This window comes from Arachis ipaensis, chromosome B3, assembly GCF_059453495.1.
Source record: "Arachis ipaensis isolate K30076 ecotype BB chromosome B3, ASM5945349v1, whole genome shotgun sequence".
In the NCBI taxonomy this organism is placed as follows: Eukaryota; Viridiplantae; Streptophyta; class Magnoliopsida; order Fabales; family Fabaceae; genus Arachis; species Arachis ipaensis.
The window spans coordinates 37680810-37700304 of record NC_142438.1 but is presented as its reverse complement, the minus strand read 5'-3'; the positions used below and the strand labels follow the sequence as shown (position 1 = coordinate 37700304).

At 27.2% G+C, this 19495-nt stretch overlaps 1 protein-coding gene across 3 annotated transcripts; it reads right to left on the bottom strand.

The window, feature by feature from the left end:
• Positions 1-4244: 4244 nt before the first annotated feature.
• Positions 4245-19110, bottom strand: LOC107630300 (aldehyde dehydrogenase family 2 member C4). Of its 3 annotated transcripts, XM_088509930.1 has the most exons (10): positions 18860-19058; positions 18706-18751; positions 17995-18389; positions 6398-6781; positions 5852-5941; positions 5588-5761; positions 5192-5329; positions 4930-5067; positions 4792-4853; positions 4245-4697 (listed from the first exon to the last, which is right to left on the bottom strand). In XM_088509930.1, exons 3-10 carry the CDS (start codon positions 18004-18006, stop codon positions 4424-4426), a joined length of 1272 nt encoding a protein of 423 aa, XP_088366056.1. In that variant the 5' UTR covers positions 18007-18389; positions 18706-18751; positions 18860-19058; the 3' UTR covers positions 4245-4423. The 3 variants fall into 3 exon arrangements, with proteins under 3 accessions (XP_088366056.1, XP_020974405.1, XP_016188885.1); XM_021118746.2 differs by lacking the exon at positions 18706-18751 and having other exon boundaries at positions 17995-18148; positions 18860-19110; XM_016333399.3 differs by lacking the exon at positions 18706-18751 and having other exon boundaries at positions 17995-18137; positions 18860-19105.
• Positions 19111-19495: the final 385 nt, after the last annotated feature.

Below are 19495 nucleotides of genomic sequence, written 5' to 3'. Positions count from 1 at the left end.
TTTTTTAATAATTTCAGCAATTGTTTTATTTTCTGAAATTTTTTCTTCACCTGATTTGTCCACCATGCTTAGCTGGCTGAACTCTGATGGTTTTGCTTGTTGTGTTGATTTCATTGTTTCAATGGCCTTCTTGAGGGATTGGATCTGTGTCCTTATTTGCTGACAATGCTTGCATTTTTCGAGTTCTTGCTCATATTTTTGAATTTCTTGATCTAATGCGTTGTAGACGAACTCCATTCTCTTGTTAATGTATCTGCAATAACATTTTTATCACCCTTAATATATTCAATTTTTATTGGATATTGTAACAAAAATAATTGCCATCTTACCAATCGTCCATGATTATAATCAACTTTTAAATTATATCGTATGAAACCTGTTAGGTAACTTGAATCTGTCCTTAATGTAAATTCTCTGGGTAGTAAATCAATTTTCCATTTCTTAAGAGATTTAATTGCTGCTAGAGTTTCCTTTTCATGAGTGGTATATCTCTGTTCTGTTGGAGTAAAAGTCCCTGAAATATACCTGCAAAATAATTTCTTTGGGAAATATTTAGAATCTAGTGATTCTTTTTCTTATTCCAAACTTTTTATAGCTTTCTTAGCTTTTAGACATCCTGACCAGGTTATGTCTGAAGCATCTGTTTCTACTATTAAGTAGTCGTTTTCTTCTGGAATATAAAGTTCTGGAAGTTTTTCACATAATTCTTTAACTCTTTGAATTTGCATACTATCTTTTTCATCCCATTTCCATTCTTTTTTAGTACTTATTTTTGGAAATAAGCTTTTAGTGTATTCTGTTATATTCTTTAAAAATCCTTGATCAGAAATATAATTTATACACCCTAAAAATCTTTGTAATTGTTTTCTATCTTCTATTTTATTAGAAAATAAATTTACCTTTTCTAGAACATTTGGTTGGAGTTTTAGCTTTCCTTGAGTGGATAAAATTAATCCAAGAAACTCTATTTCTTGTTTTGCTATTCTTGCTTTCTTTTTACTAAGAACTAATCCTTTTTCTTTACATCTTTCTAAAACTATTAATAATTTTTGAAGATGATCTTCTTTATCCTGTTTTGTAAAAATTAGTATATCATCAATGTACACTAAAACAAATTCATTTAACTATTTTAGATTTTTTTCCATAAATCTTTGATAAATACCTGGGGCTTGTTTTAATCCGAATGGTAATACATTCCATTCATAGAGCAACACACTTGTTGATTCTTTTGTTGGACAAGTAAAAGCAGTTAATTTCTTTGTTTCTTCGTCTAAACGAAGTTGCCAATATCCTGATTTTGCATCAAGAGATGAAAACCAAGTTACTCCTTTGATTTTTTCTAAAATAGAATCTTTTCTTGGAAGTTTATAAGCATCACCAATAGTTGCTTCATTCATCTTCTTATAGTTAATAACCATTTTTCGTTTTCCCCTTTTAACTTCATTATTATTTTCGACATAAAAAGCTGGAGCCGCATGAGGACTTTTACTTAATCTTATAATTCCTTTTTCCAAAAGATCTCTACATTCTAATGAGAACTCTTCTCTATCTCTTGCGGAATAAGGAATTTTATTTGGAACATTTATTTCTTTTGTAGTATCTTTTAATTTAATGCTTACTAATTCGTTATTTGTGTTTTTAATATCTAAAGGATTTTCAGCACAAATTTCATCCAATAGTTCTTCTATCTTTATTTCAAGATTATTTTTTGGAATATTTATCTGAAGGTATAAATTTAAATAACATGTCTCTAATATAGAAAATATTTTAAATTTTAAGATCTTATCTATAGTAGTAGTTGGTATTTTTATATGTTTTAATTTTTGATTTATTGAAGAATTGTGTGGAGCTTTTAAAACTATATATGTTAATTCTTGAATGAATGGATGATATAGCTTTAAAAAGTTATTTCCTATGATAAAATCTATTCCAGAATCTAACATATATATAGATGGAACAATGAACCTATAATTTTGAATAAAAATTTCAGCCATCTCTGCTTTTTGGTCAATTTTATGTATTGATTTGTCAGCTATTCTAACTCTTAATGGTTTCTTTAATTTTTTCCAATCAAGTTTTATATTTGTACTAGCAAAACATTGTGTTGCTCCAGTATCTATGAAAGAATTTATAAATTTTTCTGTTATTTTTATAGTAATAAATGTGGCATTATTACTCAGTCTCTGAGTCTGTTTCTGAGACATATTCAAAAATATAGTCTAGGTTATCATCAGATTCTTCTAATGGTTCCATGAAACAAGACTTAGCAATTTCTATTTGTTTGGTAAGATTCTTTTTATCTTTCTTTTTTGGACATTCATTTGCATAGTGTCCTTCTTGGCAATACCAACACTTACAATTTTCTTTTTTATTTGGGCAATAGTCACTTTTTTGTCTTTTGTTTTTATTGTTATTTGTTTTTCTAAAATACCTCTTTTTTCTCCAGTTTGGATAGTATTTTCTTTTTCTAAATTGATATTTTCTTTTTCTTTGAAAATTTTTATTAAGACCATATTTTTGGGGTATCTCTTCATTATCTTGACAGTAAATTCTAATTATATTTGCAAATCTTTTTTAAGTCGCTTCTTACATACAACGTTCTTTTATTTCCTCTCTTATTGCAGAGGTTGCTCCACCAAAATTATTTTCAATTGTTCCCCTATTTATTTCTCTTATAAATCTTCCCATTATAAATTCATTAGCAGGATATAGAAATTTTGTTATATACATACTAAGATAATGATTTTTATCTTCTTCTTTTAATTTATAATAATGTATTCTATATTCACATATATAAGACTCCACATTACATAAATCATATATCTGAATATTAGCTAAATGATTTTTTGCTTCTTAATATTCCTTATTATAGACTTCTTGTCTATGATCTATAATATTTTTTCCAAAAAATTCTTTATATAGAATCATCATTATATGTAATATCTTGTCATAAGCTGTTGTTTTTGTTGCTAATTCTTCTATTATTTGGTTTTCTATTGATGTCATATAATCTCTTATAGTTCCTTTAGTATGAAACCCTATGTAATTCCAAATATCTCTTCCAGATAATTCACTAAGTTTTGGATTAGTAAAGGCTTCTAATAAGAAGGAATTCAACCAATTTTCGAAAATTTCTTTTTCATTCTTTTTACAGTCTAAATCTGGTATTCTTTCTCCTTCCATTTCCTGGGTTTTAGGAATGTATTTTGATGGTATTTTTGTATATTTTGAATCTTTATTTATAAACCCCTTTTTAAAAGCATAATTATCAAAACCAGTTTCCCATTTAAATTGAGATTGACTATCCTTAGATGTTCCAGCTTCGTTTTTTTACTTGTATTGGAATTGCTGGTTCTTCGTCACTTGAATAATCTAGGATGTGTTCTTCATTTTCTATATTTTCAGAATTTACTAATTCTTCTTCTATTTGAAATCCCTGTTCCATAATATTATTTTCCTGAGTCATTTTTAATTGTTTAAAAAGCATTGTAACTTCTTCTAATTTTTCTTTAATATTCATAATTTCAATAGCGGTTTTACTTTTAAATCTGCTATGTTGATTATATTTTGAAAATTTTCTTCTTTGGGATTTTCTTTCTGAAAATATTTATTTAATATCTGTTTGATTTCGTTATATTAGGTTCTCTTTTTCCTTATTTCTTTGAAATTTTATAGATACTAAAATTTCTTCAAGCATATCTACTATAGAATTTAATTGTGGGTTAAAAGTATGATAAAGACATGAGGAATCATTTCCATGGTAGCATTTTTTAGAAATTCCGTGTGAAATATAAGTTTTTTCATATTTTTGAAGTCCTTCAATAAAACTTATAGTAAAATAAAGATTTTGAGAAAAATCATTTTGTATTGATTTTAGGAATTCGGTGTCATTACAATTAACATTAGTTAAAATCATTAGTTTTTGATCTATTAATTTTTATAGTTTAATAATTTCTTCTCTTAAATCTTTTAATTTATTTTTTTTCATTAGGTAACGTTTTTTCTTGTAAAAAGCTACGGTTTTAAGTATTTTGTAGTGAAAAGTGTGGTTTTAGAATATATGGCTTAGGTTTTGCCACGTAGGCGTCTTTAGAAAAAGTTGTTTTTGTGATGTTTATGTGAGTGGTGGCTTTTAATGTTATTATTGTATATGATGAGATTTTAGTAATCCGACATGTTTCCCGCGTGAGGTTCTGCATCGCTTTATCAATTTAGAAAATCATTGATATTCTGATTAAAGGCACTTTATGAAACTATATTTTATACGAAGAGAATTGCTGTGCGATACGAAAACTCGGAAAGCAGGAAATAACATATTGAATTATTGATTACCTACTAACGTGATCCTCCTGCCTAATTATTTTTGATATACATAAACATATATAAATGCAGGAGGAGAATTTATATATAGTTTATGTCATATTCAAAGCCAAGGAGAATCGTAAATAGGTGTGACAACAGATTTAACTTGTAGGTATTTGTGAAGTGCATCCAATCCGGAATCTTTTCCAAATCCACTCATCTTATACCCTCCAAAAGGAACATCATCCCCAAACGCAAAGTAGCAATTGATCCAAATAGTCCCTGCACGAATGGACCGTGACATTGTGTTTGCTGTGTCTATGTTCTTTGTCACTATCCCCGCTGCTAACCCATATCTTGTGTTGTTTGCACTCTTAATTGCTTCCTCAATCGTCCTGTTTTTTCAGATCATCAAATATATACTTTCTAGTTAACTACTTATTGCACTTTTTCCTTAATGATAACGATAGAATTATCTATCTCACTTACCTGAACTTCTTGAGTGCCATGACAGGGCCAAATATTTCATCTTGTGCTATAAGCATATCCTCCTAATTAAACGGTACAGTTGTTAAAATAATTAATTATCTACCTAATTTAAACTCTTGATGACTTAGAATTACTCACCTTCACATCAGAAAAAATTGTTGGTTGAATGTAATAGCCCTTGTTGCCCAGTGTTTTACCCCCAGTCAACAGGGTAGCACCTTGTCTCTTTCCATGTTCAATGTAGGAAAGGACTTTTTCAAATTGGTTCTTGTCAACCTACATCAATTATATCGAAAATAATTAGCCACCAGAGAATTAAGAATCATAATGAGTTAGTGTGTCAATGTGTCATATATATATTGATCGTAAGTCTTAACTAACTAACCAACTAATTAATTACCTGCGGTCCTTGCTGAGATTTAGGGTCAAAAGGATCCCCAACAACCCATGCTTTTGCCTTCTCTACCAGCTTCTTTTCAAATTCATTGTAGATACCTTCCTGAACAAACACACGCGAACTTGCAACACAGACTTCTCCCTGATGGTGTGTGACACGCAGTAAGAAACAGATAAAAGAATTATTAGGCAGAGATATAATTCTTATGACTATGCTAGGTGTACATCAAAATCAACCATTAAAATAAGTCATCATATAAAATATACATTAAAAATATAAAATATATATAAAAAATAAATTAAATTACACATATTTATATACAAATTTATAGTAACTGATTTTTAATATCCGCATAACATTTTTGTAATTTTTAATTGAAAGCAAATGTATGTTGTTGACCTTGTTAAATAGGATGCCCAAGAGAGCAAGGTCAGCAGCTTTGTCAATATCAGCATCATCAAAGATAATGAGAGGTGATTTTCCTCCTAATTCAAGTGACACTTGTTTCAAGTTGCTCTTTGCTGCAGCTTGCATTATTTCACGCCCTACTTCTGTTGAACCTGTGAAGCTAACCTGAAAATATGTATATTTATTTATTCATTAAATGTTACATACTCAAAACATTGCAAATAATGTGTAACATGTAACTAAACTAGTAATTACTTTATCAATGTCCATGTGTGAGCTTATTGCAGCACCAGCAGTTGGACCGAATCCGGGAACTACATTAAGCACTCCATCCGGAACTCCAGCCTTCAGAATTGGAAATTTTGGTAACAATTAGACAAATGAATATGAAAAAGGATGTTAGCTCTAGCTAGTAGTTTTAATAAAAAAAACAGAGTAAAATGACAATTAGATTCATGAGAAATTCGACCTCATACTACTTAAGTTTTGAAGAAGAAAAATACTAATTAGATCCTCCATAATATTAAACAATGCACACGTTATGTCCTTTTGTTTATGGATAATTCAAAACGAAATAGAGTTGCTCATGTGTTTTGTTATTTACGTAATATGTCTTGTTGCTACGATATGAGCATGAGACGATACTATCAACTGCTCTCTGTTTACTATCATAGAGGATCTAATTAGTTTTTTTTTTTTTCCTTTAGATACTAATTAGTCTAACGTCGAAATCCTCAAAAATCTAATTATGCCTGGCTGCCTGGACTCTAAAATAATGTGTAGAATAATAATGGTAGGTACCAGTTTGGCTAGATGAGCATAAAACAGAGCAGAGAGTGGTGTCTGCTCTGCAGGCTTGAGTACCATGGTGCAGCCTGCAGCCAAGGAAGGGCTAACTTTAAGGAAGAACATGGTGGTTGGGAAATTCCATGGAATGATGTGTCCAACAACACCAATTGGTTCCATCAATGTGTATGCATGGAACTTCCCAGACATCTTTAACACCTCCCCATGGATTTTGTCAGCAGCACCAGCATAGTAGCGTAGAGTGTTTGATGCTGTAGGAATGTCCACAGCCTTGCACATATGATACAATTTTCCAGCATCAATAGTATCTAGTGCCGCAAGTTCTTCCACGTTTTCATCAATTAGTTCTGCCCATTTCATCATAATCTTTGCTCTCTCCTGATCATCACATACATATATATATGCTTGAAAACATTCATGTGGATTCAAAGTAGGGGAGTTTTCTGGTGAACAAAATAATGGTACCCAAGGATGTCGAAAGATTGACCTATAAATTAGAGGTTGACACGTGGAATGGTTGAATATCATGAGAAACATTTTAAGAATATGCTTTTGTGAATTACATTAAAAATGGAAAAAACGAAGTTATAGAAAAAAAAATATAAATGCATATGGAAGGAAAAAGAGGGATAAAAAACTGTGAAGTTAATAAAAATGAGATTTTTTATTTAAATAAATTAAATAAATATTTTATTATTAAAATAAATAATTATAAAAATTATTATAAAAATACATTTTTCAATCTTATCTCGTTTATTTATACCGTAAATGATATAGTTATGAATATATTTCGTTACGAGATATATGAACTTTAAAAAAATACACATATCTTGTTTACCATGTAAAAAAGATACATTTATAATCTCGTTTATCGTGTAAACGAGATATGTGTATTTATAAATATAAAAATATAATTTTTGAAAATAATTAAAAATATTAATAATTTAAATTAGACCAAATTCTTAAAATAGAACTTTTAAATAAGAAGGAAAATAGACTGTTTTAACTTTCAAACCCACCTATCTTCTTTGTTATTTTGAAACGGTTTATCTTTTCTATTATTTGAAATTGTCTATTTTTTCTATTATTTAAAAATTTTCATTTTAAGAGTTTGGTCTAATTTAAATTATTAACATTTTTTTATTATTTTTAAAAATTATATTTTTATATTTACAAATACACATATCTAGTGTAAACGAGATAATTATAAATGTATCTTGTTTATACTGTAAACGAAATAGGTATATTTTTTCAAATTTTATATATCTCGTTTACAGTGTAAACGAAATATATTCATAATTATATCGTTTACAATGTAAACGAGATAAGATTGGGAGACGTATTTTTGTAATAATTTTTATAATTATTTATTTTAATAAATAAAATATTTATTTAATTGATTTAAATATAAAATTTTATTTTTATTAATTTCACAGCTATTTTTTATTTTTTTTGTTTCCTTTCGTGTATTTATATATATATTTTTTCTATAACTTAGTTTTTTCCATTTTTAACATAATTCACAAAAGTATACTCCTAAGATAATTCTCATTGTATTCAACCATTTTACATGTCAATCTCTAATTTGTGAGTCAATCTTTGACCATTTTTAAATACCATTATCTTGGTCACCAAAAAACTCCCTTTCAAAATAACACATCCAGGGAAAATTATGTTACTGCATCTGCATGCAGTACCCATCATGATTCAGTTTATGCGACAAGTAAAGTTATACTCCCTCGATCCGTCTCATATTAAGTGTCTCTTTTCATTTTAAACATGCAATATGTTGCTTTTTTAAAACACCAAATTATTTTGTCTAATAAAAAAGATGTTTATATAAAAGATTAAAATTAATAAGATTTTTAAAAAAAAAAATCAATCCAAACTCACCTGGAGTAAGATAAAATGATTCAAGGTAAATATGAAAAAATTAATGAGAAAAATTATCATAAGTTATGATTATTATCAGTTATAGTTGCTTACGAGAAGGAGGCTGATTTTTCAAAATCAAATTACGTTCAATTTCATAAATCTGGAATTAAAAATATTTAAAATAAAAATCAATATAAGAGTTAATTGCCAATCCATATTTAATGGTATATTAGTGTATGACTAATTTAATTTTTAACGGGCAAGTAAAAGTTGTGATCAAGAGAAATATGAAATAACTAGATAATAAAAAAGATGTTGGCATTTATTTATAATTTTATGTTGTCATTTATATATGAAAAAGTTTAAAGAATCACCATTAATTCAGTCAACTAATTTAAAAATTTACCAACAAAAGAAAGAAATTAACATAAAAAATATCTAAAACTAAAAAAAAAACAAAACATTTGAAATTAAAAAAAATGTGAAGGTGAAATAACATAAAATAAATGTTGGAAGTGTCCACTATAAAAGAAGGTGGTATGCTCTCGTCATAACTTGAATCCCAATGTTATGCTATCATTTCAGACATTGTTTAGTAGAGAGGATCTATAGAAGGATATATGCCAGTTGTAGTTTAAAGATCATAACGTGAGAGATAAGATAAATGCTGCATTGTCTATGGAGGTGGGTGATGGAAGGAGGACCAGGTTTTGGGAAGATATTTGGCTACAGAGTAGTTCGCTAAAAATGAATTTTTCGAGGTTCTTCTCTATTTCAAACCAAAGAGGATCTATCAATAGGGAATTGTAGGTTTTGAGACGGGTTAGAATGGATTTGGAAATCCAGTGGAGGCGAGATTTATTTCAATGGGAGTTGGAATTAGTCGATCAATTACATGAAACTTTAAGGCTTATAAAGATAGCATATGATATGCAAGATAGAGTTATATGGTGACAAAGAATGTATTTTTTCAACTAACTCTTTTTTGCAGGTGATGTAGTCAGAAACACTTCCAGAGGATACTACCAGCTATAGTTTCACCAAAACATTATGGAAATGTTTGGTTCCGCCACGGGTGGAGTTATTGGCTGGTTTGTTTTGATAGGAAAAGTGAATACCAAAGAAAGATTGCATAGGTTAGGAATTATTAGCCATGGTGATAAAATATGTGTATTGTGTAAAAAAAAAAAAATTGAACATATCTTCCACTTGTTTCTTGGTTGTGAGTTTACTTGGTAGGTGTGATGTAAATGGCTATTCGACTTTGGGAGGCTGTGGTCTATTCTGGATTCACTGAGCATTTTGAGAGTTAGACAGAGGTCGTCAACAGAAAAGAGGAGCGAGATAAGTGACTCATATGTTTCTTTGCAGCTATTTGGAATGTTTGGTTAGAGAGAAACGGGCGGATCTTTAATAACAAGGAGGCCGGAGTGGAAGAGGTATTTCACAAATCTTTGACCAGTTACAGAGAACGGAGTAGTATAAATCCCTTTTGTTGTTGATGGCAATGCCGGAGATAACGCTAGGGATTGTTTTCATATTTTATTTCGTTGAATTTGGTGTTTCGGACTTTGTTTGAGATTCTATCGCTCTACTTTATTGTATTGAATTCGCTTGTTAAAAAAAAAATTTCGAGCATAAAATTTATGATTTAAAGTTTAAAATTTAATATTTAAAATTTAATTAAGATTTAGAATTTAGAGTGGATGAAGGCGACAGCAACGGAGGGATAGTATTGTTGGTAGTGACAGTTAGTTGTTGTGAGTGAAATTGTAGTATTAGAAAGAAGGAAAATAAGTGAATTCAAATAAAGATGTTAAACCACTATTTTAAAAAATTTTATCCCAAAAAAAGGATAACTTGATGACGAAAAAAAAAAGCAAAATATTTTTATTAAAAAAATTAAATTTAAAATTAAATATATATTAAAAATAAAATATATAAACTATATTTGCTTTTTAAAAAAAAAAGAACTTACAAATTAAGAAATAATTAAATTGACAAATATTGAGATTCTATCAATTATTCTATACTAATTTTTTAAACGGTGGTTGTTTTTGTTAAAAAAAATTCTTTTCTAAAATCTTAAAAGTACTTATTGAATCAGTCAAAGAAGTATAAGTATAAATTAATTTTATTTTTATTAAATAATTATAAAATACCAAGAGTATAAGAGAAAGCTAAAAATAATCAACAATAGAGTAATATCTAATGAATTAATAAAAATAATTATTATCTAATAATACTCACAATATGAACGAAATACGGATTTATTATATTATAATATAGAAGCCTGAGAAAAATACAAAGATGATTGTTAAAAATATAATGATAACAACAAAAGCTTTAGATAATACAGAGTATAGGAGATTGTATGTGTAAAAACAGATGCTTCAATACCTTCTCTCCCTCCCTATTTATAGGGGACTATCCCTTTTATTATGATAATTATTTTACAATTTTATTTTTGATTTTTACAAATATGCTTATTTTTTATGTAGATTAATTCAGGGGCTCTGTCCTGATTTTAATAGCTTCTATTTTTAATTCAGCTATAGTTTTGTAAATTTGGTAGTTAGTCTTATAATTCTGTTAATATTCTGCTAGTATTTTGTTGTAGAGGTTGTTGTCTTCTGCATATGATGTCTCTTTGATTTTGTAATTTCTTTGATACCTCTTCTTTTTATGGTTAAACATGTGTATTATTTTTTCATTCGGTATTTTTTTTTTTTACGTTCAAATGGGTCTTGGGTATCTAATATGTACAGTCATGGGCTGTACTGAACTTCTTCATCTTTTTTTGATGGGTCTGATTTTATTGCTTTTAAAGAATTTTGAATTTCTTCTTCCAAGTTAGTCGCTACAAGGGCAGCCATCATCTGTTTTTTGCGTGCTAGGAAATGAGTCTCTTTTTCGTATGATATTTTATCAAATCCTGAACTATGGTTCAGTTGATTTGGTCTTTTTTGAGACATGATCATCCAGTTATCAATGACCCTTTTACTGATTAGATTGAGATCAAATTTATTCTACCATTTTACTTTTACGTTTCAAATTAAATATTGCACACTAGGAGTGTCTTCATATCCTGTTGAGTCATATTCTTATGTCATTATCCAGCATATTCCTATAGTAGATATGAAGAAAATCAGTTTGTAGCTGTCTAAAAATGAGGTTTTATTTTTAAAATATTCGTAGGTCAGGCTAGTCTCCTTTAAAAAAATGGCTTCTATCAGTCCGAGTTCTTGGAATCATACCTTGAACCATTTAAAAAATTGTAAAAAAAAATTCTTGTTAAACCATATGAACCATGAATGTGGGTTTGAAGATAGGTGTAGGGTAAACTACCAGGCATTTATATAATCATAATAAGAATAATTTTGAGACTCAAATTTTTTGGTAAAACTTTTACAGTAAAAGGGAGATTTTTCCTATTCTGACAGAATTATTATTTTAATGATTTTGATTTTGGAGTATATTACGTCTTTGGTGGTTGGTTTTTATTGTGGGTTAGTTCAATTGATCCTATATCAACTAGAATGAACTCATAGAAAGTTCAGGTTTATTGAATACTCACTGATGGATAATGGAAGGTATTTGAGAATATTATTTTATAAAGGGTTTTTCGATCAATTTTGAACCATTCTTTTTCTAAGGCCATTATTTTCATAGGCATAGGCTTTTCATGACAAAGATGCTCTTCGGATAGTGGTTTGGTTTTAAAAAGATCGGATGGTTGTAATAATGCATATCTATTAACTGTAGATACTTCATATAAGCTTTTAGTTGATCTAGATAATTTTTCGTTTTTAACAACCTGTGACATCGTCAAAGGTTTAATGGATAATTGTTTAGTTGGTAATGACGTCATTGATTTGTCAAGTGGTTGATCATGATCTTCACTACTTATTTGCTGTGTGCTCATTTCTACCTTGTAAAAATTCTCTTGTTAGGAAATCAGGCAATGCATTTGATTCACGCACCTTCAATATGTTTAATAGTAAAATCAAAACATGATAATATAGCCTTCTACCTGGCAAACATTTGTCTGAAAACTATATTTTTTACATCATTTTTTAGCACACTAGGAGTAGCTTTACAATCAGTTAGGATTAAAAAGGCTTATTAAAAAATTTTTGAAATCCTGAAACACAAAAGACAATGGGTAATATTTCTTTTTTAATGGTTGCATAATTCTTCTAAGCCGAATTTCATACCCCAGAATGATATTTAATTATTTGTTCTTTTGATGAGTTTGGGAGACCTATTTAACCCCATACCTTAATTCTGAAACATTTGTCTCAACTATTAAGCTTGCCTTCGGGTCTGGTATGCTTAAACAAGGAATTTTTTTAATTAAAGTTTTAACTTTTTGAACTATCTTGGACATGTTCCCTGTCCAAGAAAGAGGTTGTTTTCTTAATCTCCTATATAAATGTTCGCATAAAGTTCTTATTCTTGGTAAAAATTCTGCTACATAATTAAAACATCCTAAAAATTTTTGTACTTGCTTTTTGTCGGTAATCTCATTTGGGAACTTACCTATAAATTCGACAGATCTTTTAATCGGAGTGATCGTCCCTTAAAAAATTTCATATCCTAAAATCTTACTTTTGTTACAAATATTTTTATTTTCTTTTCAGATAAGACAAGATCGTTCTCTTTTATAATTTTGATGAATTTTTCTAAGTACTGGATGTGTTGGTTAATTCTTTTAGAGTACACAAGTACATCGTCTAAGTAAATTATAGTAAAATCTACATATGAGTAAAAAATATTATTCATAATTTTTTAAAACTCACTAGGTGTATTTTTTAATCTTTGGGGCATTACATTCCATTCATAATGTCCAAAAGGTACAAAAAAGGCCATCTTATATCTATCCTTCTCTTCTGCGGATATCTGATAATATCTAGATTTTAAATCAAATTTAGAAAAAATAGTAACATTACTTAATCTTTTAATTAAGTCATTCTTATTTGGCAGGGGATATCTTATTCATTTTAAGGCTTTATTTAGAGACTTGTAATTAATTACTAACCTGAAAATTCTTTCTATTTATGAAGCCTTCACTACATAAAACCTTGTATAGCTTCAAGGAGATTTTAATGGTCTAATTAACCCTTTGTCTAAGTATTTTTGGATTTCTTTCTTATATTATTCTAAAAATTTTTTATTTATTTGAATAGATTTTACCTTAATAGAGATATCCTTTTCATGAAAATTATCCTCTTATGGTAATAATATTTCATATAATTTTTTATAATGGAAAGTTTTTAGATTTAGACTACACAGATCTTCTTTAATCCTCTCTTCTAATTCTTTCATTAAAGTTTGAATTTTTTGAATTTTTAGTTGTTGTGATATTCTTTTATATTCAATCTCTTGATTTAAGAAATTAGTTTTTTTATTATATTAAATTGAGAGATAGTAGCTTGTTGTAGTAAGTTAAGTTCTCTTTTCTTAAATTTTTGTATAAACTCAAATAAAATAGGTTAGTTTGATATTATTCCATCTTTATCTACTATAAAAGGATATAGTAAAAAGGTTATCTAATATAATCTGTTGAAATATTCTTTTGGCTAGAAAAAAATAGTTGAAAAACATACTTTGTCTTTACAAACCTTTGTTCTGAAAATCTTGTAATTTATAGTCATTTTATTATTTTCTGCTTTGACAATAGTTTTAGTTATTTTTTCATAATATTTGGTAGGTATTAATCTTTCTTATATACAGTTTATATCTGCTCCTGAGTCTATTATGGCTATAAATTCAAATTTTTTTCTTCGACTATTATTATTATAGGAGTATACCACTTTTGATTAATAAGTAATATTAATTCATTAATATAGTTATAGGGAGTTATGACTTTCTCTTTTTCTTCTATTAATTCTAATCATTCTTTTTTTTTATAAATTTATTATGTTTTCTCCTAATTTTAGTATTCTATGGTCAAGAAAAATATCCTGCTGTTTTAACTCAAAAATTTTAAATTTTAACATTTTTATTTCTTCTTGCAGATACTTTAAAGAGGTTTCTTTCTTAGGAGTTCTAAATCTATTGTATATCTCTTTAATCTCTACTGCCCTTATTTTTTTTTAAACTTGTTCTTCTTTTCTAAGCAAATCATTTAATTGAAATATAAATTCGTCTTTTAAAGGAGAATCTTCTAATTTATTTATTATAGATATTAGAGTAATTGTTTCTTCTCTGATTAATGTATTGACGGACTTTTCTTGAGTCCTTGTAATTATATTTAAAGATTTTAGACAACTATCACAATTACATATTTCTGGCCCTAAACATGAGTCTTCTTCTAATTCTAAAAAACTTGAAGAAGAGGTTATGTCTAACTGTTATATAAAGTTTTTTGAATCATCGAAAGAGTATTTTTTTTTTTATTCTACTTCTAATTCACTATCAATTAATATAGAAACTAAAGTTTGCCTTACCTCTTTATTACTAATTTTGTTTATTTTTCTTCTGTTTTGCAGTTGTTAACGTGATGAGGCATTTTCAACAGACTATGTATTTTTTGTCAACTTTCTTTTTATTGCTCCATTTTTACATTTTTTTGTGATTTTTCTTTGATCTATTTTTCATTGTATATGATTCTTTAGATTAGTACCTATTTGTATATTTCTTTATATTTATTTTTTTAATGATTCTATTTTGGTTACTAAGTGCTTTTCGAGAGGTAAAACTATATTATTGACAAAAAATTTTTAATTCTCGCTTACTAGTAGTGTCAGTACATATTTCTACTCTAGTTTGCACTACTATATTATATATTTGATCAAAGGTTAGTCCCTCATATGATATTTGTGCACCAAATAAGGATTGTAGTTTTTGTAAAATTTTTTCGGCAAAAAATTTGGGTAAAACTGCTATGAATCTTTCTTTTCAAAAATACATCTCTCATCATTACTTTAGAGATGAAGACATCTTTATACCATCTGTAGTGAGACATAGTAGGACATCTTAAATTTATTAATTGGGTTCCTATTCCATCTTTAAAAGTTATTGGGTCTCCTAAAAAAAATTTTATGATCATCAAAATTAAGGTTGTCGTAGCATCTTGTGTCTGGTCTTCTGGTTTTACACTATTTAGGATTAAATCTTTCTCTGGTATGGTGAGAAAGTTATCCCACCATCCTTTTAATTGTCCTGTAAATCTTTGGGTAATCATTACTGCGACTTCTCTATCACTAACTCGTTTTGCCTTATAGGCAATTGTTGCCATAGTCATACTCCACATTAGGTCTAAGATAGCTTGCTTACTTAATCCGTTTAGATTCCGTTCTACTAAATCGAATCTCGTAAAACTGTTTTGTACTAACTGTATTCTTTCTTCAAGACTTATATCAGTAGAGGTTGGTCTTGGATAATAATTCCTCAATTTCGAATAGTATTGACTTTTATGTGTCATCTTGTTAACTTCTATTGTATTAACAATTGTCTTTTCTTAGCTTATAGATTTAAGTTTTTCTTTTAGTTCATCTATGTCGACTTTCACATTTGTTCTTTGTTTGATTACAAGACTTTGGAATATATATAGGATTTTTTATGGGTTTGTTTTGTTCATGTTTATGTTCAATCCTTTCTAATTGATTTTTCAAAACATCTAAGACTGTATATATTAGTATAGTTAAGCTGCTGATAAATTTTTTTAATGTCTCTTTTGTCTATATTTTTTTTCTCCCATTGTCCTTATAAGGGGCGGTTTTTAGTTCTAAATCTTGGGCCACTTTTAGTTTTATAATTTCTCTAGGTAGATATTGAGATTCTACTAATTGTCCTGTGCTAGTTTTTTAAATAGTAGTTATTTTTGTTAAATGACGAAATTTTTTTTAAAATCTTAAAAGTAATTATTGAACCAGTTAAAGAAGTATAGATTGATTTTATTTTTATTAAATAATCATAAAATTCTTTTCTTATTTTTATGGTTGCTTTTCCAAAATATTTAATAAAATACAATTTTCTTAATTTCTTATTATATTATGCATAAAAATTTTTATTAATCCAACTCTTATCAATTTCAAAAGGTTCTTCTTTTATTATAACTCCTAAGATTTGAGAGGAAGTTAGCGAGTAGCTAATTTCTGTCCCATCAAAAGTTACTATATTTGATCTAATATCGTTTATTCCTATAACTTCTTTGACTATAACAGAATTATTTACAGAATGTCTAGAAGTAATTTCTTTTCTATTTCGGTAATCTAATATTCTAATAAATTGTGATCTATTCATTCTTAATATATTGTTTTGACATTCTCTAATGATTTTTCTTAAGTTATTTCTGTGTTTTTTATTTTTGCTTCTTCTACTACATTTTTAAGAATCCATTCTACTTTAAGAATATTCTGCATCAGTTTTTCGTGCTAAAATTTTTTAGGTGTTTAAACAAAAAATCTTATATATATGCTATTTTTTATATTTGACTTTTATGTTGTATTTATATAGAACTATAAGACTTTAGTTAGCTTTGTTGATTTTTAAATTTGTGTACTTTTAATATTTAAACTAAAATATATTTATATTTTTTTAATCATGCTAGGTAATTAATTGGAATATCAACTAATTATTAGTTGAGCTGCAAACAAACAAACAAAAAATTAGTTAAAATCAATTAAAAAAAATATCTAAAATCTAAAAAAAAAAATATGTAAAAAAAAAGAAACATCTAAAATATAATAAAAGAAATATCTAAAACTAAATGAAAAGAAACATTTAAAATTATTATAAAAAGAATATTCAAAATCTAACAAAAAAAATTTAAAATATAACAAAAAAAATCTAAAAATTATTATACAAAAACTTCCAAAAGTAATAAAAAAAAGTGGAGGAAGAAGTCACACGGAGAGATGCGCGGAGGGAGAGGCAATCGGAGGAACAGGGGCGTGGAGGGAGACGCGAAAGAAAAAAAAATGAAAAAAAAAAAGTTAATTGCTTAGGTACATATAGAATTGATTCTTTAAATTTTCTCTTATATTTTTTGCGTTTTTATTTATAATTTTATATATATTATTCTATTATAATTCAACTATTTTAGTTAAATTTTTAAATTAATAAATCAGTAATTATTAATTAAAATAACTAATTTAATATCCAAAATTTTTGTGAGAAATAAAAAGTAAAATAATCATCGTCAAAAAAGGTGTGATACTTAAATTTATATGTTTATTATTGATTGAAATTAGCTAATAATTGCTGACTTCGAGTTTGTTTGGGTGAGCTTCTAAGAAAAGATCTTTTTTTAGAGTTATCTTTTTTTAAAAGATCTTATAGAAAAGTAAAAGTAATTTTATGTTTGGGTATCTCATGCAAAAAGATCTTTTTATCTATTAATTATGTTTGTGTATGACGATATAAAAATACTTTTTTGTTTATTTATTAGATGAAAAACATCTTTTTAAAAAAAAAAATCTTTTAAAAAAAGATGTAAATTACAGCTTCTCAAAAAAAGATCTTTTTTTTAGTACTTTTACTTTTACTACTAAAATTTGCCAAACACATTAAAAAAAAAATTTTTTTCATTAAAAAAAATCTTCTTTTATCAAAATAATGGCCCAAACAAGCACTTCTTAGTTGAATTGTTTATTTATTTATACACTCTTTTGGCTGAATTTTTTCCCCCAAACATTTTTCGTTATTCGTTAAACTCTCAAATTCTTTCGCTCTATATCCGAAAAATAAAAATAAAAAAAAAAACTTACAGAGGGAGGCATGCGAGGCCATGGACCAAAGTCAAATGCGTGGCGTGCAGCCTTAACAGCAATATCTATGTCTTCTCTGGTTCCCTCGCTAATTCTTGTTATCACCTCTCCTGTTCTTGGATCTATTGTCTCAAATGTCTTCCCTGTTTATTTTCTATTTTTTAACGATACAAATTAAACATAATAACAACAAAAGCCGCAACGTAATAACCAGACGCAAGATTTAATAATTTTGGTAAAAATTTATATGTAATTGCTTTGGTATAAAATTGTTAATGAAAAATCTGAGATAATTTGATATATTTCACTAAATTGTTAATATTTGGAACTATCAAATTCACCAATAATTTTATGCTCTTGGAACTTCCTTCCTTTCTTGTCGATACATATGTTAACTAATAATGATGAAAAATAATGAATTTAAATTTTTTAAATTTTGAATTTTATTTTAAAGAATAAAATATGATCTTTTACTATTTATTTCATAGATAGGATAAAAAAAAATATAAAAAAAATTTCAAAATAAAAGATTACACTTTATCCTTTAAAATAAAAAATTTAAATTTAAAAGATCTAAATTCATTATTTTTCATTGTTAGTTAACATATGTATCGACAAGAAAGGAAGGATCTAAATTCAAAAACAATAATAGTGACAACGTAAAATTTTGAATCGAGCTAAGTTGTTGGATAAGACGTTTGATACAATTACTCCTAGAGGATAGAAACGAGGGACTAGGAAACTAAACTAGAATAACCTGCAATGAAAGGGCAAATAAATAAATGGAAAATATATAGAAAAAGAGATATATAAATTAAATATATAAAGAATATATATAATACATAATATTAAATTAATGATTAACCTGAAACTGAATCAAGAAACTGCCCATTAATGAATAGCTTGGTGAACTTGACGGTGACGGAAGAGCAGTCACGGCCATTATTAGTGAGTTCAGTCATCCTTAATTTGTATGTGGGATTAGCAAACAGGTGAGATTGTATGGAGGAGTAAGACACTTCTTCTATTGTAATTCTATGTCTATATATTTTGTGACGTGTCTTGTGAAATTGGAACCAGCTCCAGCTACTATACTCTACTCTATATATTACTATTAAAACAAGTTGGACAGCGATATATATAGATTTTTTTTTTTTTTGTGTGGCTAGTGTTAGAAAACGGTGAAGCTGTGAAGCACCTTTTTGTTCCATCGTCTTTATTTCAGTAAATCATTGATATGATAATAATGTTTATCAAATTTTTTTAACTTTATTTATTTCTGTCCTTATGAATTATGACTTCATGCTTACAAAATATATAAATTCTAAAGTGTTATTGAAATTATATTTCAATGAATTTTTTATTTAAATAAAAAATAAAAAATATGTAATTATACAATTTTATAAATTAAATTTAATAATTTTTCTTATATAAATTATAGTATTGAATTGTTAAGAGAATATTTAAATAAAATTGGTATAATTTTAAATTATTAATATTA